At 41.5% G+C, this 16,226-nt stretch overlaps 1 protein-coding gene across 4 annotated transcripts in view; it reads right to left on the bottom strand.

Annotated features, from left to right (window-relative positions):
* Positions 1 to 1,268: 1,268 nt before the first annotated feature.
* Positions 1,269 to 16,226, bottom strand: part of bark (protein bark beetle) — a 62,519-nt gene continuing 47,561 nt past the window's right edge. For 3 of the 4 annotated variants that reach the window (XM_067768609.1, XM_067768610.1, XM_067768611.1), the window contains exons 4-13: positions 9,928 to 16,193; positions 9,598 to 9,809; positions 9,177 to 9,532; positions 7,885 to 8,010; positions 7,629 to 7,655; positions 7,430 to 7,527; positions 5,427 to 5,670; positions 5,226 to 5,352; positions 4,939 to 5,160; positions 1,269 to 3,042 (exon numbers count right to left, since the gene is read on the bottom strand). In XM_067768609.1, the coding sequence (XP_067624710.1) occupies positions 1,903 to 3,042; positions 4,939 to 5,160; positions 5,226 to 5,352; positions 5,427 to 5,670; positions 7,430 to 7,527; positions 7,629 to 7,655; positions 7,885 to 8,010; positions 9,177 to 9,532; positions 9,598 to 9,809; positions 9,928 to 16,193 (8,818 nt within the window). In that variant the 3' untranslated portion in view covers positions 1,269 to 1,902. The remainder of the gene's footprint in view (positions 3,043 to 4,938; positions 5,161 to 5,225; positions 5,353 to 5,426; positions 5,671 to 7,429; positions 7,528 to 7,628; positions 7,656 to 7,884; positions 8,011 to 9,176; positions 9,533 to 9,597; positions 9,810 to 9,927; positions 16,194 to 16,226) is intronic. The other variant, XM_067768612.1, reaches the window with a different exon arrangement.

The raw sequence follows: 16,226 nt of genomic DNA, 5'->3' as shown, positions 1-16,226 counted from the left end.
GCGTCCACCCATAGAACTAAGGCCACTCCCTTTTAAAATACTCATTAACACCTTTCATTTGATACCCATATCGTACAAACAAATTCTAGAGTTACCCCTGGTCCACCTTTATGGCGATATATCGAAAAGCAATCCACCTATAGAACTAAGCCCACTCCCTTTTAAAATACTCATTAACACCTTTCTTTTGATACCCATATCGTACAAACAAATTCTAGAGTCACCCCTGGTCCACCTTTATGGCGATATCTCGAAAAGGCGTCCACCTATAGAACTAAACCTTTTAAAATACCCATTAACACCTTTCATTTGATACCCATATCGTACAAAAAAATTTTTGAGTCACCCCTGGTCCACCATTATTGCGATATCTCGAAAACGTGTCCACCCATAGAACTAAGGCCCACTCCCTTTTAAAATACTCATCAGCACCTTTTGTTTGATACTCATATTGTACAAACGCATTCTAGAGTCACCCCTGTTCCACCTTTATGGCGATATCTCGAAAAGGAATCCACCTATAGAACTAAGCCCACTCCCTTTTAAAATACTCATTAACACCTTTCATTTGATACCCATATCGTACAAACAAATTCTAGGGTCACCCCTGGCCCACCTTTATGGCGATATCTAGAAAAGGCGTCCACCCATAGAACTAAGGCCCACTCCCTTCTTCCCTTTTAAAATACTCATCAGCACCTTTCGTTTGATACCCATGTTGTACAAGCGCATTCTAGAGTCACCCCTGGTCCACCTTTATGGCGATATCTCGAAAAGGAATCCACCTATAGAACTAAGGCCCACTCCCTTTTAAAATACTCATTAACACCTTTCATTTGATTCCCATATCGTACAAACAAATTCTAGAGTCAGCCCTGGTCCACCTTTATGGCCATATCCTTAAATGGCGTCCACCTATAGAACTATGGCCACGCCCTTTTAAATTACTCTTTAATACCTTCCATTTGATACCCATGTCATACAAACACATTCCAGGGTTACCCTAGGTTAATTTTCCTACATGGTGATTTTCCCTTATTTTGTCTCCATAGCTCTCAACTGAGTATGTAATGTACGGTTACAACCGAACTTAGCCTTCCTTACTTGTTTAACTTGTTATTTTTGTCAATCTAGCCTTTTTCTGAAAAAGTTCTGGCAACACTGGTTGTGACGCTGGTAGAACTTGTGTTTTACTGGCCACACCTTCTAGAGGAATGAATCTAAAAAACTTACATTGATTATTTTCAAATTAATTATTTATTGAACACGCTAGTATTTAGTTAATTATGAACGATCCTAAGCACATATTCTTAGCAATGCAAACTAATCAAATATAAATATATTTTTATCAAATAAATGTTTAATATATGTACATGATGTTTATGTAAATAAAAAATGTAATTTTACATTAAATCTTATAATATGACAACTTACAACTAATGGATGGATCAACTGAAACTTAAAAACAAACATGTTTTTTAATTTATATGATTTGTTATATTAATTTTTTATTTTTTTTATATATATTTTTAATTTTATTGTGCTCCTCATTACACAAAAGCGTAAGAAATACTTCGCTGCGTAAAATTTTTTTTTATTTTTAAATATATCTTAAACTTAACTTAGTACATATAAATTTCAACTACGCGCTAAATATTAATTCGGCTAACTACAGTAGCGTTAAGGCATATAGAATCGTTGATCATAGATCGGTAAGGCTTAATATATTTTATGCTAGTTGAATTTTAGTTTTTTTTGTTTATTTTTATTTTCACAAACGTATATATGAATTTTAATTTTAAATTTAGTGCAATGTGTTTAATCATAACGATGATTGTGTTCTTGTGATGATGTCTGTATACTGTAGTTCGTAAAAATAAATTTTTATTTCGCTAATTCACCTTACATTGCCGTCTCCAAGGGTTGGCTATAGCTGCGATTGTTCGTACTTAACGGTACCATGCTCGGCGATTCATCGTAAAAATCTGTCTCTAGCAAAGCTTCTGAACGTGAACGATGATACGCTGTCGGTTCGGCACTGGCAGTTTGATAAACAGTCTTTGGGCGTTTGCCATTCTGGTTGTGACCCTGGCTTAGATTGCGACTCTGATTTTTCGTGCTAGCCGCTGGCTTCGTGACAGCTGCTAAATCGCCAACCCTTGAACGTGCCGACGGCGTCGCTGCTGCCATACGCGCCAATTGTGGTTGCGCTTTACTGCTACGCACTGCAGTATAATATGAATCGGGACGTCGCATATCGGGTGGTGGTGTAGGCAAACCAGACGCATCGAGTTCATGCCGGAATAACGGCATTTCTTCAACTTTTTGCGTGACTGGCGTAAAATTTATATTATCAATTTTTTGCTCATACGGCAACGTACTCGAATGCGAATCTTCACTGAGTTGTGAAGTGCTAATGGGACGCGTCACACCATTAGTACTTGCGCTCGGCAAAAAGCTACTATGACTTTGTGCATGCGGTTTATTGTAGGCAGGTGGTGGTAGATTCTTCTTCAATTCATGCAAGAATGATAGACTTTCATTGCCACCGCTGTGTAGCGGTAGTGTGCTTGCATTGCCATAATAATCCGAGTTGGCATCCTCGACATCTGTCTGATGTATGATTGGTGTATCTTCAGCAATACTCGTGCTCACCGAATTGTTACGCGTACTGGCATAGGTTGAGTTATCGCGAAAGCCTTCGTTGCGGTAAGAAAGTTCGAAGGTGTCAGGCAGTCTTGCATGACGTCCACGCGCTGTAGATGCCTTTGAAACGGAGCCGATTGTTGCGACTTTGTAATGTTCATTCGCTTTGTTGTTGTGTGTGCCATTTGACGGCGCTTTGAGTGCATTTTGACTGACATATTCGTTCAAGGCGGGTTTTTGATATTCGCTGGGATGGCCAGTCTGATTGACGTGAGCCTCGAAGCTACCATCAGAGCTGAGTACACTTTTATCCATGGAATCTATGGAGCCATTACCCATCATTTTGTAGTCTTGCCCTAGGGGCTTCGAGAGCGTACCAGTCGATGAGGACATATTCTGATCGGGCGAAAGAAATGAAGAATAAATGAAAATAAAAAGAGGAGATAAAATAAAAGTAAGAAAAAAATGTAATATGGAAAAAATTATTGGATAATTACTCAAATCATAAATACGTAACTAAAATATCTAGTGAAAAGTATATAATGAGATTTGGTCAAAAGGCCTCATACAAGAACTCATAGTGAGATATTCAGTCGTTCTGCTGAAATCTTTCCTTGGATGCATAGTTCCAAAGTAAATTATCAGAAAAACCCTAGACGATTTGAATACTGTTTAGCTTGACTAACATATGCTGAGTCGACGATAGACGTCCCAATCCGTTTGGGAGAAATCAAAAGGAGATAGGAGTTGCATATGACCCATCAAGCAGGAAAGGTGTGGACAAAAGCGCGGGGCTGCAAAATTTCTAAGACCATGTGCAAAGCCTGCGATATTAGACTCACAAAGTGGCTCATATCTCTGAAGAGAGAAGACTTAAGGCTCACAATGGACACACTGACTGGACACTGCATTCTGACGTCACATGCTTATAAGTTAGGTCTCGTTAGTAACAGCAAGTGCAGGAAGTGTGACCTGCAGGAAGAAACGGTTGAGAACGTTCTGTGTTCGTGTCCAGCGCTCGCCAGGACAACGCCCCATCTATTAGGGGCGGCAGAGTTGCCAGATCTCGAGGCAGAAATTAAGCTGGGTCCTAGAAAACTGCTAGTATTTGCCAAGAGGATGGAGTTATTCTATAACATATGCACTGGCACGTGATTGGGGTTCTTCCGTTTGGTCGTCAAACAAATTCTGGAAACACTATGGACACAGTCTATATGAGGTATTTATTAACCGGCCAGTTCAACCTCACCTAGCTTGACTAACACACCGGACATTCTGGGCTTATAGCCGAAGTTTCTTTTCTACCCTTTCAGTATAAATCAGAAATTCTACAATTCGGTATAACTCAGGAAAAGTGCCACAAAGTGCCTGGCAATTTAAAGCATTCAAGCCTTAATAGGGTTAGGTTGAATTGGAAGGGCATGCATATGATTTTTGGCACATATCTACTCGTATTCCTTTTTTTCCATTGTGAATGCTTTCGTTGAGTGCTCGGGAGGGGGCCCATTCGTCAAAACGATACTTCTTAATTAGCCTTTGATAAACCAGTTAGTTTCACAAATGAACTTCAGTATGACCGAAAGACCCATCTTCCTCAATAGCCGTAATAAGAAATTTATAAATTTTCTAAAAATAAAGGGGAGTAGGATTTCTGCTATGTGGACATATTAGTGGCTAAGAAAATGACGAAGTAACTTTTTCTATCAAAGCAGTCTGGTTTAAACACCTTCTAGCTTTTCCAGGCACAATATCAGGATGTCAAGTTCAAGAAACCGGAGCAACTGGAGGTCACTTAGGCAGATAGCAGCTAAATCCGCTCCGCAATAATCCTCGAAGATAAACTTTCGGATAGTTCGTGAATGGCAAAGGTTTAGGATGGAACAAATTCTTAAGCTAATGGTACAAATGCTCAGCTCTGCACCAAGACTTACAAAAACAAAATGTTCTTGTTCCGTTTTGCCATTTAGATACCATCACCTTAAGGCCCTAAATTCAAGAGACTGATTAGCCCACAATGTTTGGTGTGGTATATGGAAGTAAAAGAAGAGTAGATTTTTAGAGATTACACGGATTCCTTTCCAATTTTAGGATTTTGGGAAAAAAGCTAATAGTGTTCTTTGGAATATTGGAAAACTTATTCACTACCTTAGGCTGGAACTCTTACTGTTCTTAAACTTAACAACATGAGGCAGGACAGAAATAACTGATAAAATAATTTAAAATTATAAATGATACCGAAAAGGAATAAATAACTTATGACAGTAAATTATATTAATAAACATATAATCATACAAAATTTCGCCGCCGCAGCGATCCCTGCGGATCAATGCTATTCAAGCTCCTCAAACTCTGACGTATGCTGTTACGGCGCTGTAAACGTTGAGCATGACGATGCTTCGATTTGGCATACCAACAAAAGCCGACCATGATCAATAAAATGATAGCCAAAATGAAAGCAGAAATTATGCTGATCGCGAAAATATCAGCGCGCCAAGAGAGAGGATCGATAATAACCTGGAAGAGAACAAAGAATTTAAGTAAGAAATATGTAATATATTTATTAGCGATGCATGACATACCCGCGGATCAGTTTCACAAATGAAACCCAACTCGCTGTTACATTCTTCCACCTCAGTTTGAGTGAAAGCAAAACTTGTGCAGCGGTCGATGTGATTGAAGTCTTGAATCCATACCTTTTCAGGATATCTATAAGCGTAGAGGTGAATTTTTATTGATACCGGTCGGTAGTGATTAGACAAAGAAGAGGTCTTCATACTCACTTTAAATGCCGCATTTGTCCTTGCAAATATTTCCACAAAGTTGTGCTGTCTGTGCGTATAAATGGCATTGTAGAGTTTTCGCTACGACAAAAAGCGCGCGCTTCATGGAATGTCAAAGGAGCGCCCACATAAATAAAGCAAGTATCATGGACGAGCGTCCAGCCGGGTGGACATTTGCCATCCAGTATTGTGAGATTGTTCATTTGGAATGGTACTGCCTGCACCTCGAGCAAGAGAGGATAGTCTGTGAAGAAAAATAAGTTTGTGTGTTTTAGGTTCGGTTTTCAGTGCGCGTTTAAACTTAGGCTGTTGACTAAAGTTTAACCCTGCCACTTCGGCCGCTTAAACTGAGATGACCAGCAAAATTGTACGTTATCGAACAAAGTGGCAAGGTTTAACTGTATGTATTTTATATATTTTATTTATATAGAGGACCATTTCCAGCTAGGAAACTTTGGAGACTTTGATAATAAACTATGGGATAGCAAATCATTCAAAACTTTCAAATTGTTGTGATCGGATGGATTGATAACGGCCAAACTGCACGTTGATGGCGAGCATTTTCTACCCCATCTACTTAATATCTTTTCAAGATGCATACAAGAAGGTTGTGAACCTGAAGCCTCAGAAACTAAAACTACAGATCTAGAAGCCTCTCCCACTTTATCCTGAAAGCACTGTGGAGAATTATTGACAGGCTCATAGGGGTCAACGATGAATTCCGCCAGAAAGCAGCTAAACACTCAGACTGAAAAGGCGATCCTGTTGAAAGAATTGGAGGTGGTTGACGTCATTGAGAAAGCTATGAGCTACAAGAAATATGTCCCAATAACGTTAAAACAAGTGTCATCGGCATGCTCAGAAGTAGGCTCGTCACGGGATCAGTTTATAGAATAGCAGTGAAACCCCTCAGTAAACTGAATATAACTCTTACTAAGCTCATAAATATGTTACTCAGAGGGATTTCGCAGGACAAAACAGGCTAGAGGTAGTCCCACAAAAACGGAGCTTGCTCTGTTAAGTGAAAAACAAAAATTCTGCCCATCAACTTGCCGAAACCGAAGACCAGAACTATAAATATCTCTTGTGAAGCCAAATATCTTGCCATAATTTTCGACTCCAAATTAAGCTGATAAAGGAATGTTGAAGAGACATCAAGGAAAGCTTTTTCTGCGTATTATACCTGCAAACGAGCCTTCGATAGGAACTTGGAGATCTAGCCCAATACCATCTATGACATGCACATCTCGGTCATTGATTATATTTCATTCGATACCTCTGTTTATATTCGTACAGGATTTGGCCGAAGAAGGTGCTCTCAGGCAGAGATATTTGTGAAATAAGCCGACTACGACACGCAACGTTCGGTATTAGATGAGGCGGAAAGGGATTCAATGACTTACTGTGAAATAAATAAAATCAATCGTGTCAAATACGACACCGAGAGTGAAATGCGGGGTATACAAAGACAGAGGTGAAGACATAACAGTATACACAAATGACTCAAAGAAAGCAAGGGAGTTTCGGCTGCACTGTACTCAAAGCATCTGCAGGCAAATAAGTCTTATACTGTTTTCACACAGAAAATTAATGATCTCATTTCACCTTCTAAGGAAATCGTAAATTGTTTGCTTTCACACAGAAGTAACTGCTCGACAGACAATGACATTTCCTTTGACAAATGCCATTTTTGAGCACTGAACACACCAAAAACTAAGAAACTGAACGCTCCCAACAGACTTGCATTGTGCTTTTGACTTCATTAGGCATTCGATTAGTTACTAATGAAATAATTATAGATTCGAATTTTGTAGGGAAGATTGAGCTCAATAAGCGTCTTAACGTAGAAAACTGCCTTTATTATTCAATAAGCCGTCTGTGTGAAAACAGTCTTAGCGATTACTAAAGAGAGGGCAATTAGACTGCTCCTGCACTGCTTATGAATATTCCGATAGCTTAACATTCACTTATGATCGGCGGAACACTCTCTGTGTAAGACTCACCTGATTTATCACGTATGCGTGACTGCACTGATATTGTGTTGTTGTAGCTCCAATAATTGTGTCTTGCATCGATTTTTGAGCGCCAGAGTTCAATTGTGCTAAGCGAGAGAGAAAGGAATAAAATTAGTAAAAATTTACATCAAATGCTTTATAATCCTTTTAAATAACCTTCTATTCTTTAATTTACTTTTTTACTTACCTATTGATCACATAATCAACATTCAAACTACAGTTAGAGTAACAGGTGTGGTGAGTATACGTGTCATGCATAGAGTACATAGTTCAGGCATAGAAAGGGTTAAAAATAGTATAAAAATTGGTAAAAAGTTTCGAAGTAAATTCAAAATTTGTATGGTAGCGTTGAAAAATTTTAACTTTTCTTTTTATGGTTAAGTTAATGTGATGAAAATGAAGTTCTGTAATAGTTTTTTTGTGTTCTTATTTATTTGACTTACATCGAATTATTGACTGTTATCATTTCATAATCGTTTTCAGGATTTTCAAAAATATTGTCGACATACTGCTGACCTGCAGTGCCAGCGACTATTGTAGCTCGACCCATCCAATTTGTGGCGTAGTTTCTGTGGAGACGAAAAATATTGAAATAATTGCTGGGAAATGCTAGTACAATGTGGTTAATTTTTGAAACATAATCTAAGTTTAATAAAATGGCTCATGTGGATGTTTTCGACATCCATCTTCAAAATATGAGAAGTAGCTCAAAATAAGGACATATCTGGAATATATTTGTCTAGCAGCTCTTGAAAGTCTTTTGGTTGCATGCGTTATTCAACTTTAGCTGACTCGAATTTGAAAAATTATCCGGAATGACATGCTCTTGTGGCGGAATGAAATATTGCCAAGCTAGAGAAAACGAGCCCACTACAAGAACGCTCTCGTAGAAGATTTCCACCACATCAATTGCCTTGAAGGAGCAATTGTCATAAGTTTATGTACGCTCGGTTGTAATTTTAGGTCTGTTTTGCATTTTATGGAATAATCATAATTTAAAAGGATTTGGTATCTCGGAACACAAATATTTATGTTGTTTTTGTTTTATTACCGATTAAGACACTCCGAAGGCTTTGGGGAGTATTATTGATGTTGATGGTGCTTTGACGGATGTAGATCCGGTACGTTCCGGTAACAAAGCACCATCAAGGCACTAGCCCGACCATATCGGGAACGATTAACCCACACACATTACCACATTAAACCTTCCAGGCCATTCCGCCCTCCCCACTCCCTAGTTCCATGAGTAACTTGGGGTCCCCAGAGCCTCGTCTGCCAAATATGTATATGATACACTCATATTTGTAACAGGATTCCCCTCGCCTAGGTGAGTTTGACAATTGGGTTACGTATGCCTTGAAGCTCTAAAGCTTTGTATTGCGCTTATCAACCCCTTGAATCCCCAAAAATATTTATCGAAATGTTAAGCGAGCCTCGAGGTTTGCGATATACTCATATGTAGTGCTTTTGTTTAGCTATGTTTTATTAAAATAAGTTGTTAAAAATAAACGATTGTGAGCACACAAAGAAATCTGTTTGTACTATGGCACTATTGTGAATATTTGCACTGCATTACCGGCAGTTGCTACCATATGCCAGATGGCAGCGCAAGCCTTTTAACTGATTGTTAGAACAGCTGATTTCTGTTGATATTTAATAAGAGACTTTTATATTGGCTACGCAAGATGCGCACGCGTCCGGCTCGTGTTGTTTAAATAAAAATCTTCTCACTTACCTATAAAAACCATTATGCGATGTCGTCTGATATATAGGCAAACGTACTTTCTCAAAGCCCGATATTTCCACTATCCGACCACCGATATTACTGTGTACGAAATTATAACTAAAATTTGATACGACTTGACGCAGTTTGATAACATCCTCAAAACCAGCATTATTCTGTGCAAAATAATTACGATACAACTCGATCTCTTGATACGGTGACGATTGACGTCCCTCCACATACAAAGCAGGACGATTACGATTACGGAAGAATAAATTGTGATGTATGAAACCGCGTAGTGATGTGGCCGAACCACGAGAATCAGCGCGTATGCTAAGACCACCCTGATTGTCCATGATCAAGTTGTTCTGTGTGAGAAAGGTGTGGATAATAGAGAATGGAAAATATTTATATGCGAGAGAAGAAAGCTTACCATAAAATAAAGCGAATGCATATTTTGCACATCAATGCTGAGCGCCGATTTGCAGGTGGAAAAATTACCATACAACTGTTGACAATTATTTTGTATACGATTAGAAGTGAGCGTGAGCGTTGGTGTAACCTCACCCGCGGACGAGTAAGCGACGGCACCTTTCACAGCACCCTTAATGTGAGTATGGGTGATGTTGTGCAAAGAATCGCGAACTGTAATTGGAAGAAATTTTAATGGCGTTTCTGATAGAGTGGAATACAAATTTAAGAAATAAAGAATTCGCATATTTGCTGCAACTCCTTCTCTCTCTCTCTCTCTCTATTAACTTACATTGTCCCAGCGTCGATATCGGTACTGTCACAATTTCCGCTATAAAGCCATGATACTCTGGCGCGCCACTCGCAATCAGCTGCAAACTTAATGTGGGACTCTCTGTTTTGAAGAACTTGCGCTGGTTGTCGCTATCCCATTCAATCTTGCCAAGAAAAAGTGAGGTTACATTGTAGATATCGCCATCGAAAAGCTTGATTAGATCTGTGCGCCCATATTCTTTTGAGTGATTAAACAAATTCGACTGCAATAGACGGAATCCGATGGGTTTGGCGCGGTATAATGAGGTGAATATTTTTACACAATTAACAGGATTATTATCATATTTATAGTAGACCAATAAGCGTTCCTCTACAGTAAGAACCTTTTGCGGATCGCAGATATCTACCAACGAGAAGAGCTTACTCGGTATATCCAAATCTTTGAGTGGCGTGAAACTCGACTCATCACTTTCACGACCTTCGCCCGTCAAGGACAATATATTAACACCTGCGCCAAACGCGTTACTTATATTTAGCAAATTTAGGTTCATCGTACCACTAGGCGCTATATAGTTGACGCCATGATGTGCCGAGTTGACGATCGTCACAGAGCGTATAGTGGGATTCTTGTGTATGGCTTGTATTGCCGCAGACTTTTGATTGTGCAATATGCCAGCGTTCTCAATGCGCACAAACTCTAAGCTACTCTCACGATTACCCACCGTGCCATGGGAGCGACTATCAGGAAAGCGATGACCATATTGATTCTCTTCAAAATCTGCATTTGCAAAACGTAGGCCACCCCAATAGAGCTGGTCTTCGGGTGCGCTATTACAACTCACAAACACAAAAACATCATCCCAACGGCATTCGTGTCTGTGACCATAGACTTGACCATTTAAGCGTTCTGCGCAATCTTCCATACGCAACTCATCACCACGACACTCCAATGGTTGTACCCAAGTCCAAATGCGCGTCAAAGAATTTGTGTGATACTCAATACGGCGATCGTGTCCATAATATACATTAAGTGAATCGAACCCTAGCTCACGACAGACCACTTGCGCATTACGTTCGGTAAAGCGGCTGTCACAAATCGGCACCCATTGCAGCGTAGTGTGGTTGAAGTACTCGAGAAAACCTTCTTTAGCGCCACCAAAAGAGAGTTGTGGATTTGTTGTGCAATTTTGCGCGCTCGTGCATAGTCGTATAGAGTCGTACGCCTGTGATTGACTCAAGTCTTCGAGAGCGCGTTTGGTTAGCAGTGTGTAGGATTCGTGTGATGCGTTGACAAATGGGCGCATAACAATTTGCGACTCGTGATAGCCTACAGCATTTAGTGTGCCCAAAACGAGAATACCCACATTTGGCTCAAACTCCAGCTGCACGCCATGGTGTATATAGAGCGTCACCCCAGGCATTACTGTGATATCGGCAAGTATGCGATACGGTTCAGCGCGTTTTTTAATTGTGAGATCTTTGAAAACGCGTCCACCTACCCACGTATTGAGATCGATGGGTACGTCGTGTTCATCGATTAACGAAACGCTTGCATCGAAAGTGTCTTCGATGAGATAAGGCTGATATATAACATCTGCATGATCATTCCACGTATCAAAATCGAAAATTTTGGATTCAATATATCTTGCATCTTTGGAGCCCCACCAATTCTCAGTTGCATAAAAATAGTTATTTAAACGCGCTGACCGCACGCCCGCGACCAAATTGTAATCCATCTGATTTTCGGCTATAAGATTGCGATATAATTTTACATTTTGTATGCCATCCAAGCGTATAACCGCGCTAGGCAAACGATTTTGTGCGTGCGCCTTGCGTGGTGGATAACGACGCATAGGCGCGTTGCGATAACTGGCAGCCAGTGTGGCAATACTATTCCCTTTGATGGTATTGTAAGCGATAAACGCTGGCACTTCTCCCAAAATCTCGCTCAAACTGTTGGCGCGCAACTCCATAATAAATTTGACGTTATTGCTCTCAATACGATTATAATCGAATTTGATGCGTTTCTCCATGCCGTCAAGCGTGATCAAACTTCGTGAGCACTGATTGCTCAGAAATACATTGGAGGTTATATTGAAGACTGTATAATGACCGCCAACGTCAATGAAGAAATTGCGATTACGCTGCCAAGTGCTGTTGCCGAAGTAAACGCTATGCGTAAAGTTCTCATTGTATTGCCAGACGTAGGGGAGCGCGACTTGGAAACCACCAAAAGCGTTATCCTCCACCGTAGTATCTTGCACCACGTAATGAAAAAGATTGTTAGAAGAGCGCAGATCCTTCGAAAGTTGGCGTATGCCGTGTCCATTTTGTGTGATCATTGAGCTATTCACGTGTATTGTAATCTCAGAAATATTACTGTACTGCACATCCCAAAAGGGTGACTTAACCAATATAGCCTCACGGTAGTTTGCGCTAAGCTCGGAGTTCACAATTTTTATTGACTCATTTGCTTTACGCAAATAGTACTCGCCATTATCGCCCACATAGCGATTGTAGTAGTAAGCCGCTATACCGCGGAAGTTTTTTTGTATCTTTGTGGAACGTATGCTGAGCGTAGGCGCCGGACCTTTGACTACGCGACTGCGTATATTTTGCACTGGTGCTGTGACTGTGGAGAGCCGCAAAACAGCGCCCCCTAAAGCATTTGTACCACTCTCGTAATAAATGATAATGCCATAACTGCTGCTCGTTGTAGGGAACACATTGAGGTCGCGTTTGAGCACCCAAAGCGCTGAACGTTTATTTTCAGTTTGTGAGTCAAGTATGGTAATGTGCTCGGTGGAGAGATTGTGTATGGGATTTAGCAATTGTATACCCAGAACATAGCCGGCAGGGCAGCGCACAACAACCTTGCGTGTGAGCGAAAGGCCCGCACGCACTTGTTCAGTGCGTATGTACTTATTTTGCCAGGTATCCAAATCAATTTGTCCCTCATCATGTGGCAGCACGTAGGGGTCATAGTCCGCCTCGAAAGAATTAAAGTCCACAGCCATTTTGAACCAGCCGCCGAGTTCATTTTGCTCAATTGCCGAGATGACAGGATCGTGTGATATGCCACTATCGCGATTATTTTTTAAAATCGAACCTTGTATGCGTAAATCCAGCTGTTTGAGGCTAATGCCATTACCGCGATTGCCCACAAACTCACAGTTCTTGATATTATTCACCGACTTGCCACCGTAGATGTCTGCATAAATCACACCCAAGCCATCTTGTAAGTTATCCACCACGCGCACATTTTCGAGATTGTGACGCGCGAAATCCATTTGTATGGCGGGCTTGAAAACGTTTGTCGTATAATCAAAGAGTCCAGCCTTTTCGATTGTTAAATATTGCAGATCTGCGCGCTCTGCTAACATGCTAAAACGTACACCCGCCCACGCGCCCTCGTAACAACGCATACCCACATCGTTTTCGTGTGTGCACGAGTTTTCGAACTCACCACGCGTCAAGTATTCGGCTCGACATTTTGTTATATCGAGATCGTGCTCATTACAGCGCACATGCGTAACAATTACATCTTCCGTTACGCCGACGGTGGGCATTTGTGAGCGATGCAGCCGCCAGTCGCGTGGATTCAACGTATAACCGAGATGATGACATACAAGCGCTGCATTCAGCACCGTCCAACCGTAGTCGCATACTGTACCCCAGCGTCCATCCAAGTATAGCTGTAAACGGCCCTCGTAATCGCCGGCACCACCTACGAGGCGTACTGGCACACGCGGTGACTCATTGCGCTCCAAAATCGATTCGGTTTCTATATCTAGAATATCCACATCTAATTGCTCCACATCGGTCGAGTTATCCATAGCCATCACAGTCTCACGCTTTAGTGTAAAGAAAATGTCATCCGGACGACGACCACGTGCTTCCAATTTACCTGCGACCATCATGCCCACGCTGGGTTCGAATTTGAGTGTAACACCCGGTTGCAGCGTGAGTTTGCCACCAGGACGTATATTTATATCTTTTGTAACGCGATAAGTGCCCGAAGCGAGTATTTCCTGTCCATCAATTTCGCCACCTATCAAATCAGAGCCTTCTTGCGCAAAGCGTGGCACTAACGTAGACATTGTGATCATTGTTGTGGAGCCAGGGTTCGAACTGTGCAGCAAGTAGGGTATATATTGTATCTTCGCTAAATTATAACGATTATTGCGATGAAAGAGGCGCGCGAAAATCTTGTTCTCATCTGAATGACCCAGCCAGTTGTAAGTCGCATTGATAATTTGACTTTGATCACTGAGCTGCGAGCCTACTTCATAAGCTGAGTCTAAATTATGCAAAATATTGCGATAAATGTCCACATTACTTGATGCCACCACCACAGCAGCAGCAACGCGGCAACGAGGATTTAGACGCCCGGAGCCATCGCTGCCTTCACTTCCCTCTATGAGTGGCCCAAAAGGTTCGGTGATTTTATTGTCGCGCACAAAATTGCGCGTGAAGAGTAAAGACTGCAGATCGCGTGTGCTATACGGTGAGAGTCCCAGTGAGACAACATAAACCCCGCCGTTGCGTCGAAAGAAATTACTTTGTATAAGCAGTCGCACAGGCATGAAATTGAACTCTTGAAAGATGTAGTCGTTGCGTATATAAATGGCGCCATATGCGCCATGACGAAAGTGATTAAACTCGATCTTCCCTTGTAGGTTGAGCGCCGGACTGAGGAATATCGAATTCTTTTGACTGTAATCGAACGTGTTGTGCCCAATTTGTAGCTGCATATTTGATTCTTTATTAGCCGTGAAGCGCCAGCAGGTTTCTACATAGATATCATTATGTAGACTGCCATTAAAACTGTTGCCAGTCACATTGACCCAAATGGGCTGACAATAGTTGCCGTGAAGCATGCCTGTATCCAAGTTGCCGCCAATGTGCGAATACTCCACGGTTGTCGTCTGATTGAAGGGTATATATTCCATGCGCTCTGGTGCTCTTGTATCATTCAACCACACTGCTATGCCATAACCTTTATTCGCTTGTATTGCGCTACGCGATATATTACGATTACCACCGTAGTATGTGATGTTAACACCACCACCTTGATTGAATGTGATGTTGCTGTTTGTGATGTTGACATCACCTGCACCGCTTGTCACATGCACGCCCGACACATGACCATTGCGCGTAACATAACTGCCATGGACATGCAATTTGGAACGTATGTTATCGATTGCAATGCCGCGTCCGCCATTGTCCTCAATAACAGAGTGCGTAACGCGCAGATCATAAGCGCGAGTATCATCTGAGGTGATGCGCAGAAAAGCATTTACTTCTTGTCGAGCATCCGCTTGTATGCGTATGAAAAGTTTTTCACGATTGCTTGTTACGCTTTGTGGACGCGTATAATTTCGCGCTTTCCATGAAAAGAGCAGGCGTTCGCTTTCCGATGTGCCGTCGAAGATCTCCATGAGCGCGGTCTCATTGTTGCGCAACACAAATGATTCGAAATGTACTGTGAGCATATATCCTGGACGCGTAAAGAAATATTTTCCACACACTTTTTCGGAGCCAGCATAATATTTTTGCGTGAAAGACAACGTGATGGGGTAAGTTTGTCCAGAAGTTGTAGGTAGCGTGCAGAAGTCATAAATTGACGCGCGATCCATGCGCTCATTACCACGCAAATCATGTCCTACATACTTTACGCCATCCGCTACATTTCCCTTAATCTTACAACCATCCAATTGCACGGCTCCTTGACTGGAATTTACGAATACGCCAATGCCGTTATTTTGCTGCACAGTCACATTCTGCATAATGAAACCGCCACGCGGCAATGTTACATTGAAGCCTGTGTAAGCCGAATAAGTTATTGCAACATGTCGAATAACAGGCGGCAAACCAATCGTTTCCACCGCTGATTGCACGCTATAATCACGTCCCACACCCGCCAATGTAATATCCACATAACTTAAAGTGGATTGTGATACAGCTGTGTAGACAATATTATCATTGCCGAGCGTTTTGGTGGCAGGAGAATTATCAAAGTAGAGACCACACCAATTACTGAGCGGTGTTTGATGCACCGGACGACATTGTATGCCGATGTCATTGTGATAGTCGCATACGCCAGAGCCGAGTTGACGTGACGCCCAAGCGCAGTACGTTAGCGAATTTTCGCTACCTTTGCAATGCGGCTGTTCGTAGAGTAAGCGTGGATGATAGCCGGGTGTACGCTCGACCCAATTCCAAAAACGTCCGCCAGCATAGCCCATTTGTCGACAAGCGACTGCATAGTCCACGAGCGTCCAACTGGAAAGAAAGGAAGAATGTGTTTAGATATGT

Source organism: Eurosta solidaginis, chromosome 2 (assembly GCF_040869045.1).
Source record: "Eurosta solidaginis isolate ZX-2024a chromosome 2, ASM4086904v1, whole genome shotgun sequence".
Lineage (NCBI taxonomy): Eukaryota > Metazoa > Arthropoda > Insecta > Diptera > Tephritidae > Eurosta > Eurosta solidaginis.
The sequence above is the reverse complement of the archived record's forward strand: the minus strand, read 5'-3'. Positions and strand labels throughout refer to the sequence as shown.